Here is a 27,510-nt window from a genome sequence, read left to right as displayed (position 1 = left end):
ATTTACTGAGTTCCTACTCTTCCAGGCCCTATACTGTGAACTCAGTCTGATAGGAGAAACAGATAGGTAAACAGACATCATAGTAAGGTGAGAGGTAACAGAGGATGCCCAGGGACTACAGAGGGAGGGGCATCTATTCTGCTTCGGCTAAAGCCGTGGTTGGGGACTAGAGACACTCAAGAAAATAGACTGTGAAAAGACCCAACGATGAATCTTTATGACAAGGAGTTTGTTCAATTAGGCTGGAACATTGGGCACATGTAGTAGAGTGGCAGAAGATAAGGTAGATTCCTTGAATTTGGAATCAGTTCATTAGGGAGTGGCCTTCAACTATCTTTGACTACAACTCTTTAGGAAAAGTCTTTGTGGGGCCAGCCTACACCACTTGTTCTTACCTGTTGTTCTTACTTGCCAGCAGAAGAGCTTCATGAGGGTAGAAAATTGGATATATCTTTGCCCATCAGGTGAATCCCTTGGCACACTAGTAGGCAGAGAGCATGCCTTAGGAATTACTAGTGGCCGGGAGCAGTGGCACACGCCTGTAATCCCAGCACTTTGGGTGGCTGAGGCAGGAAGATCGCTTGAGGCCAGGAGTTCAAGACCAGCCTGGGCGACATAGCAAGACAGACCCTGTCTCTACCAAAAAATAAAAATAAAATTTTAAAAAACTATTATTGTTACTGGTATGAGCCAAGAGGCAACCACTAAAAGGTTTTATTTAGATTTGCATTTTAGGAAGATCATTCTAGCAGGTAGAAATGGCTTGTGAGGAGTGAGGTGAGGGTGAGTGAAACTGAGGGAGAGAGAGAAAGCAGTTAGAAGGTTTTCACAGAAGTACAGGCAAGAGATACAGATAATAGTTTGAAGCAGAGCAATGGCAGTGCAGATTGAGGGGAGAGAATAGACTCAAGAGATATTTACTGGGTAAATTTATAGGATTTAGCCAGTTGAATGTGAGGGAATGAAAGAAAGGTGTTCGGAGTTGTCTTAAGACATACACTGATGATGTTTGGGGGATTTCTTATCATACGAGCACAGCATACATTGAATCAGGCTGTGTGACTCCCAACTCTGCTGCATTTATTCTTTTTTTCTAAAACATTTTTATTCTCGTTATTCAAGTCATATATATGTCTTACAAATTCTTTTTGTTTTTTGGTCTGGACTAATAGCTGCTCTTTTTTACTATGGCAGAAGTTAAAACCATATAACATGAAATCTACCTTTTGAACAAAATTTTAATTATACAGTACAGTGTTGTTAACTATATGCACACTCTGATACAGCAAATCTTTAGAACTTTTTCATCTTACATGACTGAAATGCTATACCCATTAGACAGCAGTTCCTCATTTTCCTCTCCCTTTGCCCATGGCAGCCACCATTCCACTTTCTGCTTATAAGAGTTTGACTACTTTAGATACCTCATAAAGTGGAATCATGCAGTATTTGTGTTTCTGTGACTAGTTTATTTCACTTGGTATAATGTCATCATGGTTCACCCTTGGTATAGCTTATAACAGGACTTTCCTCTTTTTTAAGGTATTTTATGTATATATCACATTTTCTTTATGCATTTGTCTGTCATCGGACACTTAAATTGTTTTCACTTCTTGACTATTTTGAATAATGCTGCAGTGAACGTGGGAGTGCAGATATCTCTTCACAATCCTGATTTCAGTTCTTTTGGATTAATACCCATAGATGGGATTGCTGGATTATATGGTGTTTCTATTTTTAATTTTTTGAGGAACCTCCATGCTGTTTTCCATAGTGGTTGCACCGTTTTACATTCCCACTAACAGTGCACAAAGGTTTCCATTTCTTCACATCCTTACCAGCACTTGTTATTTTCTGGACTGGTTTTTTGTTTGTTTGTTTGTTTGTTTTTGGGTTTTTTTGTTGTTGTTGTGTTCTTTTACATGCAACAGACATCGTAACAGGTGTGAGGTAATATCTTCAAGTTTTGATTTGTATTTTCCTGATGATAAGTGATATTGAGCATCTTTTTATATACCTATTGGTCATTTGTCTTCTTTGGAGAAATGTCTGCTCAAGTTTCTTGTTCATTTTTCAATGGGGTTTTTTTTTTTTTTTTTTTCTGTTCCTGAGTTATGGGAGTTCCTTGTATGTTGTGGATGTTGACCCCTTATCAAATGTATGGTAATATATTCTCCCATTTCATAGGGTATCTTTTTACCCTGTTGATTGTTTCCTTTGTTGCACAGAAGCTTTTTAGTTTAATGTAGTCACACTTGGCTGTTTTTGTTCTGTTGTCTGTACTTTTGGTGTTGTATCCAAGAAATCACTGGCAAGACCAGTTTTATGAAGATTTTCCCCTGTGTTTTCTCCAAGGAGTTTTATAGTTTTAGGTCTCACATTTAAATATTTAATCTATTTTGAGGTTGACTTCTGTGAACGTTATAAGGGTTCGACGTCTTTTGGGGGGTGGGGGCGGGGCATGTGGATGTAGTTTTCCCAGCACTATTTGTTGAAGAGAGTATCCAAAATGTGGTGGTGGAAAGTCTCACAAAGGACATGACATTTGGGGTTTTTTGGTTTTGTTTTTTCTTCTTTTAAGACAGGGTCTTGCTCTGTTACCCAGGCTGGGGTGGGTTAGTGCAATCATGGCTCACTACAGCCTCAATCTTCTGAGCTTAGGCCAGAATCTCCTGCCTCAGTCTCCAGAGTAGGTAGGACTACAGGCATGCACCACCAGGCCCAACTAATTTTTCTATTTTTTGTAGAGACGGGTTTCACCGTGTTGCCCAGGCTGGTCTTGAACTCCTGAAACTCCCAAAGTTTTGGGATTACAGGCATGAGCCACTATGCCTGGCAAGAGGTGACATTTGAATTGAATCTTAAAGGGCAAGTAGGAGATTGTCATTGAGGAGTGGTGTTTCAGGGTTAGGAAAGAATAGCCTCAGGGACAAAAAGGAGTTGAAAGAACCTTGAGGCTTCACGGCTTGAGAGTAGTGTAAATGAGCAGGAGGAAGGCCACGAAGGGCCATGGTGCCAATAGGAAGGAAGCCACGCCGTCCTAAGATTAGTGAGAGGCCCGGAGTATGGGGATGGAGGAGAGGGAACCTAGGTTTCTGGGAAATCCTATGAGATTTAAATAAGCTCTCAGTCCTGAAGAAAGAACAGAGAGTGTCTTGAGCACCCATCTAACATGTCTCAATTCCTTGTCGAAGATATCAGAAGAAGAAATCGAAAGGATCATGTCTGGGCAGGAGTTTGAGGAAGAGGCCAATCACTGGAGCAACCATGGTGATAGTGACCACAGTTCCCCTGGGAACAGGGCTTCGGAGAGCAACCAGCCCTCACCAGGCTCCACGCTGTCCTCCAGGTGAGCTTTAAGGCAAACCCATGGTCATCATCTAGGGATCCCTCACCAAGGGGAGAGCTACAGAAAACCTCTGGCTGAGTATCCCTGCCAGGCTGTCTCAGCCATTGTACCGTTGCTCCCTCAGACTCTTGGAGTAGGGGTCAGGATGATTGAAAACAGTGTTTCCCAGCCCCTTTTATGCTAAAGACCTTGAAAATGTCAGTGGTCTCTTCTGCAGACTGATAAAGTGCTATAGCTTCTATCCATGCCCATGCATTCTTCACCTAACAGAATAACAGTTTAAATGTTGCTATTTTCCCTCATTTATTTTATCACTGAAATAAACCTTTTTGACAGTTTTGAATTAAACTATAATTTATCTGCCTCACAAGAGTCAATGCTTTTCACTTTATAAATTTTAAGAAACATTGAAGGCTTTTTAAGCCAGTCAAATTTGCTGCTATCAGAGAATACAAACTTAGAAACTCTTCGTTCAAGCATATCTTTAGTTAGTTGTCGAGTGTGAAATAGAGCCTTCAGCTATTAGGGAAGCTTTCCTTTCCCCAGAAACCTTTCTTATAGGATATGGATTGACAAACTTTTTCTGCAAAGGCCAGATAGTAAATATTTTCAGCTTTCCGGGCCTAATGGTTTGGATCTCAGCTTCTCCATTCTGCCTTTGTAGTGTGAAAACAGCCATGGCCATGGACATTATGTGAACCAGTGAGCATGGCTGTGTTCCAAAATAGGCAGTGGGCTGGATTTAGCTTGCAAGCCAAAGTTTGCCAACCCCAGTTATAGGAGATACATTTAGGCAAAAGCTGGAGGATTTTTTTTTTCTTAAGAGATGCCAGGCATGGTGGCTCACATCTGTATTCCCAGCACTTTGGGAGGTCAAGGTGGGTAGATTGCTTAAGTCCAGGAGTTCAAGACCAGCCTAGGCAACATGGCAAGACTCTGTCTTTTTTTTTTTTAAATTAAATATTTTTTTTAAAAAAAGAGATGGAGTCTTGCTATGTTGCCCAGGCTTGTCTCAAATTCCTAGCCTTAAGTGATCCTCCCACCTCAACCTCCCAGGTAGCTGAAACTGTAGGTGCACACCACTGTGGCTGGCTTAGGTTTTTTTTTTTTAAATTAGTTGACAGAGTGGTTAGCTTTCTCCAAGAAAGGAAAGGAAGGCAAAAATCTACCTTTGTCTTAATATTTAATTAAAGCTTTTATCCCATTCAGGTGCCCCTTCGTTTGTTCTTTCCTTGGACTATTTAGGGGGTTGTTGCCACATGCCGGGTTCCTTGCTAGATGCTGGATTTGTTTTGTAGCCTAGCCAGGCACTTAGCCTGTCTGTGCCTTAGTTTTCCTAGCAGTATAATAATATAAATACCCACTTTGTCATCATAGTCTACAAGTATCTGTTAAAAAACTGTCCAGACATGGCACCTATACAAAGAATTCATTCAACCAATATTTATTCATTACCTACTGTGCCATGCACTGAGTGTCCAATGGTGACCCCAACATTCATATACCCATAGAGTCTTTGTCTTACAGATGGGAATCTAGTAGGAGAGACATGAATTTAACTATTAATTATGCCCCCCTGGCTTGATGAAGACACATACCTCATGTTCAAAGAATACCTAAAGTCACCTTCTGGCTCACTTCCTTTGAGTAATTACTAGACTTGCCATGGCTCTGTTTGACGCAAGACTTTTCTCTCCAGTAGGTCTGTGGAACTAAATGGATTCATGGCATTCAGGGAACAGTACATGGGAATGTCTGTGCCTCCACATTACCAATATATACCGCACCTTTTTAGCTATTCTGGCCACTCACCACTTCTGCCCCCACAAGCTCGCAGCCTGGATCCCCAGTCATACAGTCTGATTCACCAGCTGTTATCAGCCGAGGATCTGGAACCATTGGGCACGCCAATGTTGATCGAAGATGGGTGAGTGAGCTCCGCCCTTCTTGGCCCCTTGCAGTCTTAAAGGGTCCTTACCCCACACCCACTCGCGTCCCTGGCTCCTATACCCGTGGCTTCAGAATGAGTTGGGGGGATAATGACTCAAGTGTAAGGGGACAAATCTGTGCTTATCTTTGAAACCAGTGATCCCTTATTTTTTCCTTAAGCATCCTTTCTCATAGAGTTGAGGTTACTTTCCAGTTCCTATGGAATTGAGACAGAAGGGCCTTTGTTTCTGCTTGGGCCTAGGTAAGCCAGGTCCTGGGATGGGTCAGAGCACTTCCATGCTAGAGATGAGCAGTAATTCTGGGAATAGTTATATATCAGATATAGGCTCCTTCACAAAGCCCTGGCTGGTTGTAGCCTGTCTGCACCCCTCACCAGCATCTCCATGGCTAGCCTGGTGGCATGTGACCACTTTAAGTGCAGGCTTGAGTGGGTGGAAGGAGTATTCTTTCAGTCTTTAGTCAACTCTACCTGAGGGAGATAATAGTTCAGCCTTCGGGCCTACCCATTGCTGCATCCATTACTCCTTTGGCCTAGAGCATAAGCGATTTGAGTGTTATCAAGCTTAGACCTCCCAGGAAGGTATCCTGAGATTTCTTAAGCTAGTCTCCAGTTTCAGAAGAGGAGATTAAAATATCTACCCACAAGGAGGTCACATAAACCCTTTGTAAATCTAGATGTAGGAAGCCGGGCATGGTGGCTCATGCCTGTAATCCCAGCACTTTGGGAGGCCTAGGTGGGCGGATCACCAGGTCACGAGTTCCACACGAGCCTGGCCAACATGGTGAAACCCGCGTGTACTAAAAATACAACAATTAGCTGGGTGTGGTGGCACGCGCCTGTAATCCCAGCTACTCAGTAAGCTGAGGCAGGAGAATTGCTTGAACCCAGGAGGTGGAGGTTGCAGTGAGCTGAGATTGCGCCACTGCACTCCAGCTCTGGGTGACAGAGCGAGATTCCGTCTCAAAAAAAAAAAAAAATTTAGATATAGGAGTGTGAGGAAAAGTCTTGGCCAAGGGGCTTGAGAGGAAGAAAGCTGAAACTCTTGGGTCTGTGAGTCTGTGGTCTCAAAGGCCCCTTTTATTCCAACTTTAGCTTAAAGGAAAGGCTGAGCAATGCTGGTTCCTGAACTCACCACCAGGGGGTGGAGTGAGAGCAGAAAAAGCTTCTGAACTTGTTCTGTTCCCTTCAGTGGTCTGGACACGAGGCTTATTTTTGTGCCAGTTCCTTTGTTGGGTGGGTATCAGATCCACCCCATTAGAGTTCCATTGCCAGAACTTGAACAGGAGTGACTTGGATTTTCTCTAAGACATGGAACATTAGAGAACACCAACAATAAAAGTCATATTTCCTGACAATTGGACACATTTCTTTTTTTGTTTTTTTAGACAGTCTTGCTCTGTCGCCCAGGCTGAAGTGCATTAGCGCAATCTCAGCTCACTGCAATCTCCGCCTCTCAGGTTCAAGTGATTCTCCTGCCTCAGCCTCTCGAATAGCTGGGATTACAGGCATGTGCTACCACGCCCGGCTAATTTTTGTATTTTTAGTAGAGATGGGGTTTCACCATGTTGGCCAGGCTGGTCTCGAACTCCTGACCTCAAGTGATCCACCAGCCTTGGCCTCCCAAAGTGCTGGGATTACAGGCATGAGCCATTGCACCCAGCCAATTGCACACATTTCTAAGTCTACTTTCCCCTCAGCAGCCTTTCCTCACCAGACCCACCTCTCCAGCCCTGAACTTGCTGCTGGCCTCAGCCCTCCCCCTTTATCAGAAAATCACACTGAATGGAACTGGAGATCCGTGGGCATGGAGCAAGGAGCCCATTGCCAGGGTCCCTTTGTACCCTTGGGACTACCTTTTCTCTGTACCCTTATCCTCACCCTCTGACCAATGGAAGTGACTTTCCCCTGTCCCTGCCCCTCAGATACGCTGTGACACAGGCAGAACTGTTTGCCCTGCTTTGCCGCCTGGCCGACGAGCTGCTCTTTAGGCAGATCGCCTGGATCAAGAAACTGCCTTTCTTCTGCGAGCTCTCAATCAAGGATTACACGTGCCTCTTGAGCTCTACGTGGCAGGAGCTAATCCTGCTGTCTTCCCTCACCGTTTACAGCAAGCAGATCTTTGGGGAACTGGCTGATGTCACTGCCAAGTACTCGCCCTCCGATGAAGAACTACACAGGTGAGGGCTCCTGGCTGGGGAGGAAATACCAAACAACCAAACAATTGTCATCCCTGTAAGGCAGAGTTGCCTGGCCCTTCAGAGGATAGGCACTACACCTCATAGGCCTGAATTTGAATCCTCACTCTGCCACTGACTAGATTTGTGACCTTGGCCAAGTCTCTGATCCTCAGGTTCTGAACTGGTAAAATGGGGTGATAACAGAATTTCCCCAGTAAGATGGTTGTTAGGAATACATTTTATGCATTCAAGCTTAGCCGAATGCTAAGCTGTAATTTTTTAAAAAATTAATTTATTTTTTGAGACAGAGTCTCATTCTGTCGCCCAGGCTGGAGTGTAGTGGCGCGATCTTGGCTCACTGCAACCTCTGCCTCCCGGGTTCAAGTGATTCGCCTGCCTCAGCCTCCCAAGTAGTTGGGATTACAGGTGCCTGCCACCACACCTGGCTAATTTTTGTATTTTTAGTAGAGACGGGGTTTCACCATGTTGGCCAGACTGGTCTCAAACTGCTGACCTCAAGTGATCTACCTGTCTCAGCCTCTCAAAGTGCTGGGATTACAGGTGTGAGCCACCGCACCCAGCTGATCTTTATTATACTTGGATTACTGAGATAACGCATCCAGGAAAAATAAAAATATAAATTCTGCCTACAAGGCAAGAGAGGCTCTGAACTGGAGTTTACAATCCAAGAAAGAGACCTAGGGGTCATTTTGGTACCTACAGTGTGCCAGGCACTAGGCTAGATTATTTTTTTGAGACGGAGTCTGGCTCTGTCACCCAGGCTGGAGTGCAGTGGTGCAATCTTGGCTCACTGCAAGCTCCGCCTCCCGGGTTCACGCCATTCTCCTGCCTCAGCCACCCGAGCAGCTGGGACTATAGGGGCCCGCCACCACGCCCAGCTAATTTTTTGTATATTTAGTAGAGATGGGGTTTCACCATGTTAGCCAGGATAGTCTCGATCTCCCGACCTCGTGATCCGCCTGCCTCCCAAAGTGCTGGGATTACAGGCGTGAGCCACCGCACCCGGCCTAGGCTAGATATTTTTAATTGTCTTCTTTCTTTCTCACAGCCTCCAGCCTTATAGGTGGTGGTGTGCCTATTTTATAGATGAGAAAACTGAAATTCAGAGAGACTTTCCCGTAAGGGTTTGGGATTTGAATCCAGAGCCTTAGATTTGAGCATATGCCTGCCTGCCTGAAAAGCTTAGGTTCTTTGACTCCGTCTGAGATGTGGTGAGATGTTGAAAGGATAGGACTAAAAGACCGAGCTATTCTCTTTGTCATTTTCTGGCATAAAATTTTATCCCAGCTGGCCAGTATCCTTAAAACCTCCCTGTCCAGAGTAGGTCGTCTCCCTACTGTTCTGGGGCCTGTCCAAGCACACTTTTCACTCATTTACTCTGCAGACCTGGAGCACAGGGTGACCATATTTTCTAACCCCTAAAATCAAGACAGATGATCTGCTGAGATGACTTTCTGCCTTGTTAATCCATATGAAAAGTCTTATAGCCAGGTGTGTGGCTCATGCCTGTAATCCCAGCACTTTGAGAGGCCGAGGCAGGCAGATCACCTGAGGTTGGGAGTTCGAGACCAGCCTGACTGACATGGAGAACCCCTGCCTCTACTAAAAATACAAAAATTAGCCAGGTGTGATGGCGCATGCCTGTAATCCCAGCTACTTGGGAGGCTGAGGCAGGAGAATGGCTTGTACCTGGTAGGTGGAAGTTGCAGTGAGCTGAGATTGTGCCATTGCACTCCAGTCTGGGCAACAAGAGCGAAACTCCGTCTCAAAAAAAAAAAAAAGTCTTATAATACTTAGTTTGTATTTAAATAGACATTTCAATAAATGACCTTTATTGGCCAATTGAAAATACTGGAAGTCGTGGGATTCCAGGGCACCAAGAAGGAGAAAAGAAAGGGGCACGGTGGCTCACCCCTGTAATCCCAGCACTTTGGGAGGCCGAGGCAGGCAGATCACGAGGTCAGGAGATCGAGACCATCCTGGCTAACATGGTGAAACCCTGTCTCTACTAAAAATACAAAAATTAGCCGGGCATGGTGGCGGGCGCCTGTAGTCCCAGTTACTTGGGAGGCTGAGACAGGAGAATGGTGTGAACCCGGGGAGGTGGAGCTTGCAGTGAGCCAAGTTTGCGCCACTGCACTCCAGCCTGGGCGACAGAGCGAGACTCTGTCTTAAAAAAAAAAAAAAAAAAAGTGCCCCTATCCATGAAAGTTGGAGAGGGGAAAGTAGCAGCCCTTACACTTTTCTTCACAGAACTGGGGTCCATCTCCCCCTCCCACCCAGTTGTGGCATAAAGACAAGCCAAGACTCAAGCAGAGAACAGTGCTCCAAGACCTGCAAGGGCCCTTTGCACAGCTAGGGGAGGGAGGAGTCAGCTTGCTGACTCTCTGTACTTGTTTTCTAATATTTCCTTATTAATGATACTTACTGGCTTCAGGGTGATCTGTAAATGACAGAGTTTTGAACCCAGCTGACACTCTGTCTGGTAAATAGAGCTATCTGATTTTGCAGTTGACCTAACCCCTTGTCCAGAGACTCTAATTCATTGTTTCCATCAAATTCCTGTCTCCTGCTCCATAACTCTGCTCCATAGGGGTGTTTGGATAGCAGTCAGCCTGCTCTGATGCTGTCAGGGTTTGCAGAGATGGCCCAAGGAGCCCAGCCTCTCTGGGTGCCTGGAATCTACCAGTTCGGCCTGGGACTACAGGATCAGCCTTTGGACTCCACTTCCGAGTAATGGGTTTGCCCAGGCCCTCTGCAGGCAGGCAGGGGTCACTGGCAGTACAGGGTTCTCTTTGGCTTTGAGCTTCGTAAGGCATCCCATCTCACTGTAGCCAGTCCCTTAATCCCCAAGACCAAGGCAGAAGTCAATAACAGCAGAAGTAGTGAGGAAACTTTTCCTTCCTTGGTAGGAATTTTTCTAATCAAGGAGGATCTAAAGCTGTACCATCCACTTCAGCAGCCACTAGCCTCATGTGGCTTTTAAAATGTAAATTTATTAAAATTAGAAATTTAGTTCTCATTTGCACCAGCCACATTTCAAGTGCTCAGTAGCCACGTGGCGAGTGGCTACTAGTACAAATAAAGATCATTTTTATTATCACATAAAGTTTTATTGAACGTTGCTGTCTTTAGAACGTGTTGCTGCTGAGCTGTCGAGTGGGTTCTGAGAATAGGAATGGATTTGTTGTTAGGACTCTACTGTGGAATCCATCGATAGAAAAATAACAGTTAAACTTCAGCATGTTAGTTCTGATTCCATGGCCATTTACTGAGTATCGTGTGTTTTGTGGGGAGGAAGCTGGGATCACAGGTGATGCAGACATGGTTTCTGACTCAGAGTCCCTATCCTTGATTTAGGGGACTGGGAGGCAAAAAGAAGCAGATACAGCTTACAGTGCAGGGTTGTGTTGGTGGAGATGGCGGGGCATCTGAAGAGAACTGTACAAGCATAGACCGAGGAGTGAGTACGTCTGTTCGCAGGGTCGGGGAAGACTTACCAGAGGAACAGACATTTGAGCTGCACCTTGAAGTGGGAATTTCTAGGTACGTTGTAGAGAACAGGAAGGAAGGCAGGCAGGAGATAACACAAAGTCCTAGAAGTTAGAGATCCTGGATGGTTGCTATGTGCAGGGAATCAAAAGCAATTCTGTGGATTTAGGGTATAAAGAGAATGTATCTAAGACAGAGAAATGAGGGGAGAATTGACTAGAGAGAAAGATACAGGCAAGACAGGTCATGAAGGTGCTCAAATGTCAATCTAAATAATTTGGGGTTTGTTGTGTAAATAGTATTAAGTCTTGGGAAGTTTTTAAGTGGAGGAATTACACAGTCAGGTTGCATTTTAGAAGATCTCTATGGCAGTAAAGTTCAGGATGGATTGGCGTGGACAAGACGGGCATGGTGGCTGGGTAGGAAGGAGGCTGTTCCATAGCCCAGGTAAAAGGGAACAAGGCCTGGACAAAGCAGCAGTGACTGTGGAGACAGAGAGGGGAGCACAAAGCCAAGAGATGTCAAGGAGATAAAGTCAGTGGGACTTCAGTGAGTGGAAAATGTTGGTGATGACTGCTGAGTTTTTGGACTAGTCAGGCAGGTGGGCACCAATTTTCTTAGCCAGGATGAAGGAGCAGGGAAGAACAGGATAGGAGATCAGTAACTCTGAGTTTGTGTTTAGGTGTCTGTGGAGTCTGAGATGCATGTAGGACTGCCTAGGAGGTCATAGGAAGTGGAAGAACCCCTAGAGTCAGGTTAACCACTGGAAAGCAGTAACCGCTCTGCTAGAAACCCAGGCTGTGGAGTCTGTAATTGGCCATAACACTCTCCTACCTTGCCTGCTACTGCCTTGCTCCCACTCCCCCAGATGGCCTTTACTTCTTCACAACTCTTGAGTGCAAGTGAGTTCCTGCTGTCATGGAAAGGCTTTTCCCAGATGATACATGATCACCTCCTTTTCTCTTCTCAAATATTGAATCAAATTTATGGTGCCCATATTCCTTAATCACACTGTTATCAGACAGTGAACCGGGTGAATTTGATTTAAAGCAGATTGTAGCACCAGCCAGTGACTGCTCCTGGCCCTAATCAAGACTCCTCTCAGGAGAAGATGCCTTGAGCTAGATGGGCTTTAATGGGCACTTCTATCTCATGAGCACCAGCTCCATTTCTGCTAGATCTCTGGAAAGTTGCCTCCCAGCTTCCCTGCCTAACTATAAGGCTCGGGACACAGGCTTTTATTTTTGCTACAATAATGGGAGAGATGATGATGATGCTATTTGTAATGATAACAGCTAACAATTATGCCAAATTCTATCTTAAGTGCCTTACATACATTATTTGTTGAATTCTTACTGCTACCTTGTGTGACTGGCACTAATATTATCCCTGTTCTAGAGATGAGGAGCATGAGGTTGAGAGGTGAAAATTAAAGGCTACAAAGATAGAGAGAGATGGAGCTAAGTTTATCACCTGTATCTGTTGTGCTCCAATGCCCAGCCTCTTTAACATTGCCTTATACTAAATTCTTATTTTCCCAGAGCATTTTCAAAAGGTTTGACTTTCTGGAATTTGTCCTGAAACTAGTCTTAGTTTTCATCCTGGAGTCTTTACATGGGTGCTGAGATGGCAATTTCTCTAAGGTTGTGGCTGATGGCCACTCCTGGGGGTAGGTGCTTTTAGATGAATGAAAAAGAGACAACTGAGTCTCTCAGCCCCCTTAATGGGACATAACTTACATAGTGTCAGTTTCAATTGCTGACTGAATGGTCCAGTGGTTTGGGGGATCCTGGCAGGAATGTTTTCCTTGTCCCAGCATGCTTGTGTAATGGGAACCTAGAAGAAGAATGGGTGTGTTTGTCCAACTTTCTGGCTTTGAATGCTGATAATTTGTAGACAGTGAATACAGGGGCATTAAAACTGGAGTGGGCAGATGTGGAGGAGGCACGGCTGCAGGCAAAGGCAGGCCCATGGAACAGAGAACAACTTTGTTTATCAAGGGGTGGGATGCGGGTTGTGGAGGAAAGCTTTGCAGTCAGGCTGTGGAGACTGAGTGGGGGCTGCTAGGCTGGCTGCCAGCCCGCATCACTGCTGGGGGTCCGCGGTGGCTGCCTGTTGGAGGAATTTTGGAAAAGAGGGATGTGCTGTCCCCAAGAGAAAGGGCAGATATAGGGCATATGGACAGGCCAGGCACTTGGGAACTCCTTTGTGTCCCTCAGGTCAAGAGTCAGCCAGGAACAGGTTTGGCACTCCTGGCTACAGGTCTGGCTGGTAGCCACACACCTGCAGGGTCTGGAGTGCCAGAGTGAACACTTGGGGCAAGGGGTTGCTGATTAAAGGACAGAGCATTATCTTTGCTTGCTACATACTCGGCCACCAGACAGATGCTGACACTGCCTCTCCCCTTGTGTCCTCCTTTTTTATGCCCTATCCCATTTCATCCCCATCCCTCCAGACAGATACTGAAAGAAATTGGCAGTAAAGAACTTTTTTTCCCACTCTCAAGAACATAAGTATCCAACACAGTGCTATGATGAGGAGTGGTCTTCACTCCCAGGCACACTGCCTCCTGCAAGTCTTAGCATCCTGGAGGCACTTGCAGTGGCAGTTCTGTGCGCTGTAGCAGACCTGACATCCTCCCAGGGCTGGGCCCTGCTCTGAGTTGCTGTGGGGACACAACTCCTGAGGTCCCTGTGGTAGTATGTGGTTAGCCTTTTCCAGGTAGCAGCTAAGAACAAGACAGGATCAAGGGTAGGCAGTGTAGTGCTGAGAAAAGTCCATATGCTTGGAATTAGAAAACCTAGGTTTGAACATTGGCCTCACCACCACTACCATTTACTTCCCGTGCAACCTTGGGGTAGCCACCTCTTTTTCTGCTTCCTCATCCCTAACATGGAAGTGATACTTACTATGTATCCTTCCAGGTTATCAGGAAGGTAAAGTGTAAGAATGCATATGAAAAGGCCTAATACGTAATAGAGACTCAGTAAATAACTCCCTGAGCCTTCATTTCCACATGTAAACAAAGGGGGTTATGATTTGTATCCATTCTGTGAATTTATTGGGAATATCAATAAGATTAAATGTAGAATACTTAATGTGCCTCGCAGGTAGCAGACACTCAACAAATGGTAGAGTGGTAGAAACGGTATTATAGATTGGTGGTTATTGTGGTTATTCAATGTGAATCTATCGGCCAGGCTGGGAATGTATCAGTAAAGTCGTAAAAGCCATTGGGCGAGGTACAGAGAAACTGAGTCAGCCATAGTAGCTCAGATCAGCTAAAAGAATCCCCAGCTCATACTGGGAGCCATGCCAAGGCCGAAGGTCAACATTCCAGATTGCATGTGCAGTCATCTCTCAGTATCTGTGGAGGATTGCTTCCAGGACCCCCATGGATACCAAAACCTACAGATGTTCAAGTCCTTCATATAAAATGGTGCAGTATTTGTGTATAACCAACGCATATCTTCCTGTATATTTTAAATCAGCTCTAGAATCCTTATAATACTGGATGCAATATCAGTGATGTAAATGCCATGTAAATAGTTATTACACTGGTTTTTTGTTTGGGGGGGGTTCTTTTTTAGGTGTTTTGGTTGGTTGGTTGGTTTGGTTTTTTGTTTTTTGTTTTATTTTTTTTCTGAGACAGGGTCTAACTCTATTGCCCAAGCCAGTGCAGTGATAACAGTCACAGCTCACTGCAGCCTCAACCTCCCACGCTCAGGTGTTCCTCCCACCTCAGCCTCCCGAGTAGCTGGGTCTACAGGCAAGCACTACCATGCCCAGCTAATTTTTGTATTTTTTGTAAAGATGGAGTTTTGCCATGTTGCCCAGGCTGGTCGTGAACTCCTGGGCTCAAGCAGTCTGCCTGCCTCAGCCTCCCAAGGTGCTGGGACTACAGGTGTGAGCCACCACACCCAGCCATTATATTGTGTTTTAAAAATTTGTCTTTTTTTATTGTTGTATTGTTTTGTAAAAAAATATTTCTGATGCAGTTGGTGGAACCCAGAGATATAGAACCCATGGATATGGACAACTAGTTCTACCTGCTGCTGAGGCTCCCCTTGGTGCTTAAAAAGGGCAGGAGCCTCTGGCCCCAACCAGAGCCAGGCTTTCCCCAAGCAAGAGAAAGTGTCCTGCTTGTCCAGGAAGCCTAAGCCTGCAAAGCCTTCAAAGTTAACACAGAAAGCAGTAGATTCCAGAAAGCAAGAGTTCGTCCCCAGATGTTCTGGACCCTACCCAGATAGGGCCTTCTTGGCCTGGCACAGGCCTGTAGTGCGCAGATCTGAAGATCTCACCAGGAAGCAGGCCTGAAGCTAAGCTGCTTCTCTTTGTGACTGAGCTGTATCTAAGGCCTATCTGGGACCCACTGCCCACTAGCCAGGCCACTCCTAGAATGACTCAGGCCAGACTTGACCTCGTCTTTTATAAACTCCTGCTTCCTGGTTAAGTGTTTGCCTCCTTGGTTTTATGGTATCTCCATCTCTGGTATGAAGTATACCCAAAACATTAATCCCCTGGGGTGGCCTAGCCTGGGGCCCCATTGCCTAAAACTTGGTCTTTCCTCACAGAGCTCACTCCTAGACCCAAAGAAAGGAGCATGGGGGCTTTGAGCCACTTCTGCTAGGGTACACCACCTTAGATACTGGAAAAACCAAGGCCTTGGGTTCAGGTTCCAAATTCCTACTCTGTCACCAATTAACTGTATTTGTGGATGAGACCCTCCCTTCTTTGAACTTCAGTTGCTCATCTGTACAGTGCTGATGGTTATCTCACCTAGCTCACAGGGTTGAGAGAATTAAATGTGATACTGCTCACAAAGTGCCCAGCACAGAGGATGGCGTGGTATGGAAACTCAGTTAACATTTTCCTCCCTCCTGCCAAAGTCAGGGATGCCAATAACAATTTTCACTATGCATAACCTCAGCTCTGCTGGAAGCAGTTAACACAAGCAAATACAATCAGCAGCTTTTTTTGCAGTGTGGCAGAGGCTCACATAGAGTCACCATGGCAGCTGCCATTGATACCAGAGGCTGAATCTCAACAATAGCTGTATCTTAATAATGTTGTACTTCTCCACATTTATATCCCAGACCTTCTTGGGCCCTTGTTAGCCCAAGAATGCAAGCATTATCATTTTGCAGAGGAGGACCTCAAAGCATAGAGGGGTCAGATGACCTTGCCAAGATCTCATAGCTTGTGTGTGATGGAGCTGGATTTGAACCTAGATTGACTCTACCTGACCTTGGGAAAAGCAGCTTGCATGAGCTGCGTTGGCCTATAGACATCTGCCTGTACTTCCCAAGTGGCTTTGGATCCCATTTCCCCCAAGCCCAGCGTGTTTAAGGAGCTGTAGGAGCTCTCTGGCTGCCCTTTCCTGGCCCCTACTGGCATCACAGCCAACTGTTAACACCTGTGTCTGTTCTCCAGATTTAGTGATGAAGGGATGGAGGTGATCGAGCGGCTCATCTACCTCTATCACAAGTTCCATCAGCTAAAGGTCAGCAACGAGGAGTATGCTTGCATGAAAGCAATTAACTTCCTAAATCAAGGTGAGTGGCTGGGGTGGGAAAAGGGACCTTTGCAGTGCAGGAGGCAGGCAGTGAGCATTTGCCCTCCTGTTTCACCCCTCCTTACCCTCAGGACTGTCACACAGAATCCATCACACCATCTGGGTTTCAATCCAGGAAGACTTGTGCACCCCCTTGTCATCACCCTGACCCTTTATAGTACAGGGAATGCGGGAATGCTTTGGATTTTTTTTTTCTTCAAACTGAAATACCACAATCTCTATAACTCATAGAGGAAGGAAGAGGATTCGCTTTGTTTAGTCAGTTTTAATGCATTTGCACACAGACACCAAGGACAGTACATGCGTCATTTTAAATATGTACCAAGTTTACCAGTGACTGAAGAAGAGCAGAGTGACTGATGAAACTGTTGAAGATAAGGCCTCTGTGACAGGCTGGCAGTGGTTCTGACAGCCCCTTCAGGGCAGAGCAGGGGTGCACAAACACACACACACACACACACATATCAAGCATGGCTTTTAATTAAAAGAATGCTGGATGTGATTTATGTGGAATATTACCTGCAAAGAGGCGCTTGGCAGCTGCTGGTAAAACCAGTATAGGGAGGAGGGTTGTATTCTCTTTTTTCCAAAGTAGCTAATGTGTATTCCGCTCCTATAGTGGCACTGGGCTGTTCTGCTGCCTGTGACATTGCAAGTGCCCTCGTCCTGTGTCCCATTTCCAGTCCAGAGCTCCTCTCCTCTTGGCCTACTCTCCCCCCACATTGGCCAAACCTCTTCCTGCTTTTACGCCATTCATGCATTTATCTGGTGTTCTGCATGCCTCCCTTTGGCCAAGCCCTGTGCTGAGCATTAAAGACATTGAGAAAACTTAGACTCCAGGTCTCTGGTCTCAAGAAGTATACATTCTGATGGCACTTGACGTACTGCTTGTGCCTCAGATGGGGGGGAGAACAGTAGCAACTTCTTGAAGGAGGAGAAATCTGAGCTGAGCCTCAAAGAGTGGGTAAGATTTATATATAGAATATTTATGTTCATATTCTATATATAAAAAAGATGTGTGTGTGTGTGTATATATATATATATATAGAGAGAGAGAGAGAGAGAGAGAAAGAGAGAGATCTATTTAGAAAAAATGGAGGGGCCAGGCACAGTGGCTCATGCCTGTAATCCCAACTCTTGAAGAGGCCAAGGCAGGAGGATCACTTGAGCCCAGGAGTTTGAGACCAACCCAAGCAACATAGTGAGACCCCATCTCTACAGAAAATTTGAAAAATTAGTTGAGCATGGTGGCACACACCTGTAATCCTAGCTTCTCAGGAGGCTGAGGTGGGAGAATCTATTGAGCCAGCTGCAGTGAGCTGTTGATCACACCACTGCACTCCAGCCTAGGTGACAGAGTGAGACCCTATCTAAAAAAAATGGAGGGACAGCCCAGGAAGAAGATTAAGAACAGAAGCGCATAGGAGGGTGCTGTGTGTGTGTGTGTATGTGTGTTACAAGCATGAATGTGTAGGTATTGGCAAGGTTTCTGATTGGTTCCACCGAAGGGCAAATTTAAAGATATTGTGAAGGATTAAGTTGGAAAAGTAGGTTATTCAGTCATTTGTTTAGTGTTTTCTGGTATCCTCTGGTTGTTTTGGGAGTTTGGTATGAAGTTGAGAGAAGCCCTAGCCCTCGAGGGGCTCTGTCTGCTTGCTGTCCTCTGTATATTTTTCCTCTCTCTTATTTCTCTTCCCTTAGGTAGAACTTAGTTCCTCCCTATCAGAGAAGATCTCCTGTTATGACAGTGTTTAGTAACTTAGTTGAAAGATGCACATATTTAAGGAGCTGGTGTTTCTTCCACATTAGAATGCCCATCCCATTCCCTGTGTGTGTGTGTGTGTTTTTTTTTTTTTTTTCCACAGATATCAGGGGTCTGACCAGTGCCTCACAGCTGGAACAGTTGAATAAACGATACTGGTACATTTGCCAGGATTTTACTGAATATAAATACACACATCAGCCGAACCGCTTTCCTGATCTCATGATGTGCTTACCTGAGATTCGATATATTGCAGGTAACATTCTGGGTCTTGGGCTCCCAACCCTTCCTCGCTTCTCTTAGCTTGTGAAGGGAATGAGGCAAGCAGTGTTTTCAGGGTGCTCATTCCAGCCCATCACCAACTGCATGAAAGAGTTCTCACCCTTGCCCTCAAAAAAGGTCTGTTATAATGAGAAGCTTGCATTCTCTGTAGAGAAGAGAAGTTAATTTCCTGAGCTCTTATGATATGCAGGGTACTTTGTGGCCTTATATCATTTAATCTCACACCAGTCTCCGCTGGTGGTTGGCAATATTATAGCCATTTTATGGATGAGGAAACAGAGAGTCAGAGTATCTCAAATTAACTTAATTTCTTGAATTGTGTACTTTAAAAGAGTGAATTTTATGATACATGAATTATATCTCAATTTTTAAAATTATCTTCATTTCACAGAATTGCCCATGAGTTTTGAGGGATCATTTATTTAAAGTGATATCTTTAGCTGAGCACAGTGGCTTATGCCTGTAATCCCAGCTACTCAGGAGGCTGGGGCGAGAGGATCAGTTGAGGCTAGGGTGAGACGATCAGTTGAGGCTAGGAGTTAAGACCAGCCTGGGCAACACAGTGAGACCTCATCTCTAAAAAAATTAAAATAAGAATAGGAAAAATAAAGTTTAAAATCCTGTATTTGCAGAGGAATTTTATGTATTGGGGTGTGTGTGTATGTATGTATGTGTGTGTATGTATGTATGTTTCTATGTGGTCTTGACCCCTTCTGAGCTTCCTGACATTTAAATAGGTCTATTTCAATATAAAATCCTGGCGTTTTTGGTTGTTGCTTTGCTTCATGTGGTAAAGATTCTTGTTCTGGCTGTCCAGCACATACTGAGGGGCAGCTCAGAAATGTGACCTATAGACCGGGATTCTTCTTGTAAAATTCAGCAATACATTTTTTTAATTCAACATAAAAATTCTGGAGAAAGCAATACGATTTTAAAGGAAAATTATTTCAGTCTGACAAGGGAATTTTTTTTTCTATTTCTTGGGCCACAAAGCAGTCTAGCAAATGTGAGCTGGGCCTAAACTATTGGAATTTTAGGGATATTTTGACAGTTTGTCTCAGTATTTTCTAAGCTAGAGTTTACCACATGAGATACTAAGCAGGCACTATGTGAAATAAAAGGAAGTCAACAATTACACACCACTCTCCTCCAGAGAACTGGGTCCTCAGCCTTGGCGGCACTTCCAATCACCTGGAAAACTTAAAAAAAAAAAAAAAAATCAATGTTTGAGTTACACCTGGAGAATTCTGGTTTAATTGGAATGGGGTGGAGCCTGGAGATCAATCAGTGTTTTCAAACGGCTCCCCAGGTCACTCAGAGGTACTGTTTGCGGGAAGAAACACAGCCTTAGGTATTTATGAATTATATTAGCACACTGAATGCTGTGAGAAGTCCTTCAATCAAGAAATCTGTAAAGCTCTTAACCCTGAGTTTCTCAAATGTATTTGCCTCTTTACCCCCGCTCCTTTTTCCCCTTGTACTTTTATTAACCTATTAAACCATTCCAAAGTGCAATATTTTATAGAATATTACTTAGAAAATCTACCGGGGGTTGAGGGAGTGAAGAAAACAGGACAGAAGTTTTCTGGACTACCTCTCAGTTTCAGATTCCTTATCTATAAAATGAGGGTAAAAAGTAGTACACAGAAATAATGTGAGAATTCAATGAGGTAATGCATTTAACCACCTAGAACAGACTAAGTATTCCCTGAGGAGTAGAATGATGATGAATTGGCACCATTACTAGGCTCCCTGGGCACCCAAAGGGGTCTGGATGTTAGGATGTTAGCCCAGTGTGTCCAACCTTTGTGATACTCCTGGCACTTCTCTTGTCCCAGTCACTCAGCAAGGTGATACTCTCCCTCCATCAGCCCAAGGAGGATGACTTGCCTGTCCACTAGAGTGACCACTGCTAACTCTTCTTCTCCCCGCTTGTTCCCAGGAAAGATGGTGAATGTGCCCCTGGAGCAGCTGCCCCTCCTCTTTAAGGTGGTGCTGCATTCCTGCAAGACCAGTGTGGGCAAGGAATGACCTGTTCCAAGTGCCCTCCTCAGGCCAACCACAGCGCCTTGGGTGGGCAGGATGGGCTCTGGAGGGAAAAGCCAGAGAGACCAAGATGGAGGCTGTGGAGCAGCATTTCCCGTTGCCTCCATAGCAAGAAGAATTTTTGTTTGTTTGTCTGTTTTTTTAACCTCATTTTTCTATATATTTATTTCACGACAGAGTTGAATGTATGGCCTTCAACATGATGCACATGCTTTTGTGTGAATGCAGCCAATGCATTTTCTTACAGTTTACAGAATGTGAAGATGTTTAATGTTACAGTGTTGTCATTGTTTAGAAATAGTTCTTTTGTATTTTGAGGGAGAGGGTGGGATGGGTCTAAGATGACTATTTCCATAATGTTGACAAAGATGACTACCTCAATGGAAATGGGGGGTGTGGCCATCCCTACTTTTTCCACATTTTCTCAGCAGACTCACATTTGTCTGTCAGAGAGCAAATTGCCTTTTTTAGCCACAGAATTGCCAGATAAAACGGCACACTGTAAGGGGGCAAAGTGTTGTTAGGAGATTCACTAAGCAGGGTTGGTGAGACGGCAACAGGGCAGGAGATGAGGATTGAGCCATGTCCTTTCCTTGGAAAGCGTGAAAATTAAGAGAGTAGGGCACAGTGACCGTATTTAAGGCAGGTGTGCTTCCACCCAACAAGTCCTAAGGGCAGAAGAATTTCTGTTCTCACACCTTGCTGCCCCCCTTACCCCTGCACCACCATCATTGTCTACCACTGCGAACTTTCCATCTAGGCAAAGTCCTGGCAATCACTTGATCCACAGGACTCGCCTCCCAGCTCCCTCGGGGCCCCCAGCTACCTAGTTTCCTTACCTGGATCTCCTGAGGCCGACCTTCCTCCTTCCCACTCCCTTACACATTTGACTTCCTATTGGCCCTTTGAAAAACCAGCTGAGCAGAATGCCATGTTCTGAAGCCTGGTGCCCACTACCGATTTATTCTCCTTTCACCTTGTTTTCTTTAAAGGGTAGTAGGGCAAGGCCAGACTGCAAAAAGAATAGACACTCCTCTTTTGAAATCTGTTCCTCTCCTCTCCCCTTCCTACCGCACCCTCAGGTCTAAATCCAAAAACTTCAGGCTTTTTTAAACAGTGAGAAGGACCATTCACCTGTCTGCTAACCAGAAATGTTGCCCCTAAGTTCTTCTCCAAGTTCTCCTTTTCTCTCCAGAGTGAGACCAGTTTTCCTCAGGGACCCAGAACACAAAGCCCAAGGCCCAGAGTGGCCCAGCTGCCCCTTGCTTCAGCAGTGGACTGGCCAGCCAAGGCCTGGAGGGCTGGAGCCAGAAGCACCTGGAAGGGAAGGGGGGGCTTTAAACTACCTCAGGTTCCTAATGGCCCGGCTGCTACCTCTGCAGACATGGCCTGGACTCCTTAATCTCTCACTACCTGCCCCACCTCATCCCGGGACGTGTTCCTTACCCTCTTGACTTTGGCCAGCGCCACACCAGGTCTGTCTTTGAACTTTTTCAGGTGCTTTTTCCCTTTTCACCTTAATGTAGCAGTTGTCCTGCCTACACCCAGGTATCTTTCACAGCCAGTGTGGCAAGCAGACCACTTAGTTGGCTGCATGCCTGGGTAGGTTGGAAGGGCCCACGGCACCTTCTTCTGCCTATTTAGTCAAAGGCTGTTTGCTGTCTCCCCAACTCAACCTAGTAAAGCTACCCAGGAGGCCAGCACGTCGTGTGCATACTGGGTAGTCCGTGTCTGATTGTAATTGTTTCTTTCTGGTGAAATGTTACGGGTACCAGCAGAGTGATGATTTTGGCCCTTGATGGATCTAAAACTCAGAGCATTACTCCTCAATGCCATTTCCCCAGTTGCTCTGAGAAGGAAGAGACGTGTTCCTCAGGAAAAGCTCCAGCTAGCATGTTTTTCACATCTGTGGGAAGATTCTTGTGTGTTCATGTGTATCTGTTTATTTCTAAGTTCACGATACTTGTTCCCCTGAATTTTATTTAACCAACTAGATCACATTCTTTGGCCACAGTTCAGACTCTGAGCTGCTTTCCCCCAGATCGGGAAGGAGACACATATCACAGATCCCTTCTCCAAGACAGCTCCTGTGTACAGCATCGTTCTTTGCTGAGGCCTCCATCTGTCCAATTATTATTTTTGAAATTGCTTTTCAAATTAAACATTTTACCCGTTGTGTTGGGTGTCAAAAGAAATTGCTCTCTGATGAGGCAAGAACATGTCTCTCCAACAACGTAGTATTGAACAGAGCAAGTTGTTAATTTGTGGAGTAGGGGAAAGGTTCTGCAAGTTGCCATTGTACAAATCCAGTTTTACAAATGTTTGCAGCAGATTCCACAGAACAAAGAGCCCATTCATTGCCGAGAGCCCTGCAGAATCTCTGAGCCAAGTGGCCGTGTGTTCCAAGCCAGAGCCTGACCTGTGGACCGTCTTTAATGTCTTCTGCACCAGTCCTTTTATGACGTGGGCTTTTTTTAAACAGGGTAAAGTGAATGTGTTGCATTGCAAACTCAGGTATTATGAGGAGAAGATAGGAGTGTAGCTAGCAGCGTGGAGACATTAGGTCAGCCACTAGATGTATTTGTGAATTTGGTTTGAAGAACACGGAGAAAGGTTGGAGGGGGAGGTTTGGTATGTTTGTTTTTTGCTTTCTTCCCCATAATGTTTGGTTAACAGGTAGCCTTTTTGCTAGTGGAAGGAGAGAAAAGTTGTGCATGTTTTCTCTAATTTCTCTTTCTGCCCTCTCTCTGATCCCCAGCCACCAAAAGCACTCACTTTTTGAGTGAGATTTTTTCTTTTTTTTTTTTTTTTTTGAGACGGAGTCTTGCTCTATTGCCCAGGCTGGAGTGCAGTGGCGCGATCTTGGCTCACTGCAAGCTCCGCCTCCTGGGTTCATGCCATTCTCCTGCCTCAGCCTCCCGAGTAGCTGGGACTACAGGTGCCCGCCACCACGCCCAGCTAACTTTTTTTGTATTTTTAGTAGAGACAGTGTTTTACCGTGTTAGCCAGGATGGCCTCGATCTCCTGACCTCATGATCTGCCTGCCTCGGCCTCCCAAAGTGCTGGGATTACAGGCATGAGCCACTGCGCCCAGCCGAGTGAGAATTTTTATGCCATAAAAATACGACTCTGAAAGCTACATGGAAAAGGAGAATCCTACCTGCTTGCACTACGTCGTTGAAACATGCAAGCCTTTCCCTCCCTCTCCTTTTTGATGTTTTCTTGTCCCAAGACAAAAGTTTGGCATCTTGGAACTTATTCATGCTCTCTGGCTGCCTTTGTAGACTTTTGGAGTCCTTTGCAAGGTTTGGTGGTCTTGTCCTTAATCTGGAGAAATTCCCCAGAATCTGTCTCAAAGAGCTCAACCTGGCTCAGAGGACACCCAGCCCCTATGCCCCACTCAAAAGAGAGGTGGGCAAGCCCCCAGGGATAGGAGGAAGTAGGCAGGATCCTCCCTGTCCTGTTCCCCAGAACTAGAGCAAGGAATGGGGAATCCTAAGGGTTTCTGTGGCATCACTGAATGTCACCCACTCCACATCAACCTGCCTCTCACCTGCCACCCTTTTTCAGGGAGGTGAGTACCTGCCATGGTCACTGTTACCAGATCCTTAAAATCCTGGGCTCTGAGCTAGCTGCGTTGCTCTGTTACCCATTTCCTACATTTGTTTGTTTGTTCTTGATTTCCTGGGGGAATGGAACTGATGGAGACAGACAAACCCACTGTGGGCAGCATCTAAGCCATGTCCAAGTTTGGTCAAATTAAGGGAACCCTGGCCTCTCAGCAGGAAAGAAAGCTGAGCTGTGGTTCCAGGCCCTCCTCTCTGGGCCCCTGGTGTATATCTTTTTTTCCTTGTTGCTTTTGAAATTTTTGCAATTGTTTTAAGAATCCAGTCTTTCAGACCAGCCCTTTTATTAAGCTTTGAATTTTTTAATTGATTTTTTTAAAGTAAAAAACAAAACAAAAAAAACCCAAAAAACAAAATTTAACAAAAAAATCCGCTGCTCTTACTCCCCTGCCTCCCCTACCCCAGCCCGTGAGAGTTCCCTTGCACTCCCTCTGCCTTTGCAACTGATCATCCTCCCTTTCTCCTTGGCTTGAAGCATCTATGTCCAGTGTCTGTGAAATGATGTTTTATCTGTGTGTCAGGATGAGAAACGGCAGTCATTCCACCAAGTGTTGGAAACTGGTTAGCCTGGAGACAAGGGTTTCTGGGGCCACAGCTCAGGGATGTGTATTTAATTACAGGATCCCCAGAAACTCCTCTCTAGGCTGCCACAGCAACATTTTTTCTGGGCTTGGGAGCCATACCTGAACTGTTTCCTCCAAGGCGGGAGCTCCAGAGAGCCTGCCAAGTCTGGAGCAAGCTGGGGCTTCCACTCTGGCCAGACCTGGGCCACCATGAGACTTGAAGGCTTCTAGCTGTCCTACGACACGAGCCACGGTGGCCCTGCCTCTCCCCGCTCATAGAAGCCGGGTCCCTCTGTCTAGCCCAGTTCCCATCTAGCATCCGTCTTCTGGGCCCAAAGCCCCAAACGGGCCACAGCCTGCACAGGGATCAACTGTAGGCTCAAAGGGAGGCAGTGAGTAAGGTCAGAGCCTGCTCCAAGCCCAAGAACAAAAGTTGTGTTACTGGTGGAGGCTAGTCCCCCAGATCTAGCCCTGCCGTCTTTGCCCTTTGATGACCATTGTTTTCTTTCTCTAAAATGTCTTGTAATAGATGCTATGTTGTTGATTCAAATTTCCATGAAAAAGAAAAAAAAAAAAAACTACCTCTTAAGGGACATCCTGGTCGATTCCTCTCTGAGGAATCCTGTGGGAAAAGGATACTGTAGCTCCTGCTCTGTTTACATGTTTCTGTCGGGAAAGAAGCCCCGCCTGCCCTGGGGTGTTGGTGTTTTTGTCTGTGTTGCCATCCCAGGTCTGCCATAGGGGCTGGTGGCTGCATTGTGATGTCTGGGCTGTGTCTGGGGATTCCTTCCCACCTACCCAGCCAGGGACTAGTCACCCCCTTGAAGAGGCCTCCATTTCCTTCCTGTGCTCCAGGACATAGGGAGCACAACTCCCACAGACACCACCTTTAAGGGCTCTAGTGGCACACACATCCACGAGCCTACCCCCAGGTTATCTGCCCTAGGTCCACCTCCACCCACAGTCCTGTGTGTAGGAATCGAGGAAACGGGATGTCCCTGAGCCCTTGTCCCCAAAGGGCCGGCCAAGGGCTGCCCGCCAGCCTGACTCCATCAACCCTGCATGACCAAATGATAGCTGGCGGGCTCTGCAGGCTACCCAGGCCCTCTGCTACCTCCCACCCTGCCAGCTGGTAAGGATGGGCCCTGTTCTGTGAATTGACTACCTGTGGAAATGTGACCAATTAGTGTGAAATGCATGTTTAGCAAGTGTTAGGTACTGTATTTGAACCAATAAATGTGAATCCTTCTGCACATGGCGTCTGTCTATGAAGCTTGTCTGGGGTTCTGGGGAGGGATGATGGCGTGTCCTGAGGCGCCGGCTTGTGCCTTCAGACCTGTGGCTCTTGCTCATAGCTGACGCCCACCTCAATTCTGTTGCTGAGGCTCTGGCAGGGGGTGGTGTCTCGGAACTGCCTGAATCAATGAACCAGCACTGACTGAAGTGCCCACCTTGTGTGCCAGGCACCATATTGAACTTCAAGGATTATTCTATTTTATAAGTGAAGAAACTACAGTTGAGTGAGGTGAAAAGACTCTTCCCAAGGTGAGTGGCATAACCAGAGAAGTGAGCCTAGTGGGGAGGCAGATACAGACTTTCACAGTGCAGGGGGGATGAGGTTGTCATTAGGGAGGTATGTGGGGTTGTAAGGCCCTGGAGAAGGAGTGGCTTGTTCTATGGAGGATAGTCAGGAAGAGCTTCACAGATGAGTGTTGTTGAAGGTGGCCCTTGAAGAAAGTCACGAGGCAAAGGGATCCACAGGTAGGCCAGGTAGAGGGATCCATGTCCAAAGGCCTGGCTGTGTATCAGAAAGATGGGAGTGTTCAGGTATAACAAGGGACTGTCATAGCAGGAATGGTGGCAGGTGGGAGGGATTAGCAAGAGTTGAGGCTGGAGAAGCAGTTGAGAGCCTTGGATGCCACATTCAGGAGTGTGGGGGAAGAAAGCTGTCTGCTGAGTCTTGGGCAAGAGAGCAGCATCATAGTGCAGGAGAGGCCGATGGATGGCCTAGGATGTACTGTGCTCTAGCAAAGTAATACTGTCTTTCCAGAAAATAGGTGAGGTATATTAATAGCTTTTCTAGAGCTGAAAAAATGGAGGCCTAAGAGAACAAGGGATGTGGCCCAAATCACACAGGAGTGTTAAGTTCGTACTTGAACCCAGATCTGCACAACTGTCCTGTAGGCCTGCTCCTATGATCAGAGAAGTGGCAGAGTTTGGGTTGAGGGGCGTATGAAGACAGATGGGAGAGATGAAGGCTTCTCAGGCTGGGAAGATAAAGGCTGAGGAGGGTTTGATCAAAGTCTATTAATCCTCTTGTGTGAAATGAGGGAAGCCCAGCTGCCTTCCCATTCCTCAGCCTCCAGCACAAGAAACCAGAGAGCCCTTGAGTTTTGAAAGAGATGGGTTTAGAACAAAGGAAATGCTGCAGAACGAATTAATAGACTGTCTTCCTTGCCCCACAAGAGGGAACAGATTACACAGAGGTGCCGGGAGGAGAAGGGACGCATTGGCCCACCACTTCGTGAGTCCAGGCGCCGTGATTGGTGCTTCACGCGTGTCGTCTCAGTAATCTTCATAACAGCCTTGCAAGGGGTAGGTCTCAGCCCCATTTAGCCCCATTTTTCTAACAAGCAAATTGAGGCTCAAGGAAGTTAAGCCTTTTG

The 27,510-nt window shown here is 45.9% G+C and overlaps 1 protein-coding gene across 13 annotated transcripts in view; it reads left to right on the top strand.

Annotated features, from left to right (window-relative positions):
* NR6A1 (nuclear receptor subfamily 6 group A member 1) overlaps positions 1 to 26,097 on the top strand; it is a 254,198-nt gene extending 228,101 nt beyond the window's left edge. For 9 of the 13 annotated variants that reach the window (XM_054520599.2, XM_009244853.4, XM_054520597.2 and 6 more), the window contains 6 exons: positions 3,195 to 3,349; positions 5,049 to 5,276; positions 7,223 to 7,477; positions 16,424 to 16,545; positions 18,431 to 18,583; positions 20,552 to 26,097. In XM_054520599.2, coding sequence (XP_054376574.1) covers positions 3,195 to 3,349; positions 5,049 to 5,276; positions 7,223 to 7,477; positions 16,424 to 16,545; positions 18,431 to 18,583; positions 20,552 to 20,640 — 1,002 coding nt within the window. In that variant the 3' untranslated portion in view covers positions 20,641 to 26,097. The remainder of the gene's footprint in view (positions 1 to 3,194; positions 3,350 to 5,048; positions 5,277 to 7,222; positions 7,478 to 16,423; positions 16,546 to 18,430; positions 18,584 to 20,551) is intronic. The other 4 variants (XM_054520596.2, XM_054520600.2, XM_009244854.4 and 1 more) reach the window with 2 other exon arrangements.
* The last annotated feature ends 1,413 nt before the right edge of the window (positions 26,098 to 27,510 follow it).

This window comes from Pongo abelii, chromosome 13 (assembly GCF_028885655.2).
Source record: "Pongo abelii isolate AG06213 chromosome 13, NHGRI_mPonAbe1-v2.0_pri, whole genome shotgun sequence".
In the NCBI taxonomy this organism is placed as follows: Eukaryota; Metazoa; Chordata; class Mammalia; order Primates; family Hominidae; genus Pongo; species Pongo abelii.
The sequence above is the reverse complement of the archived record's forward strand: the minus strand, read 5'-3'. Positions and strand labels throughout refer to the sequence as shown.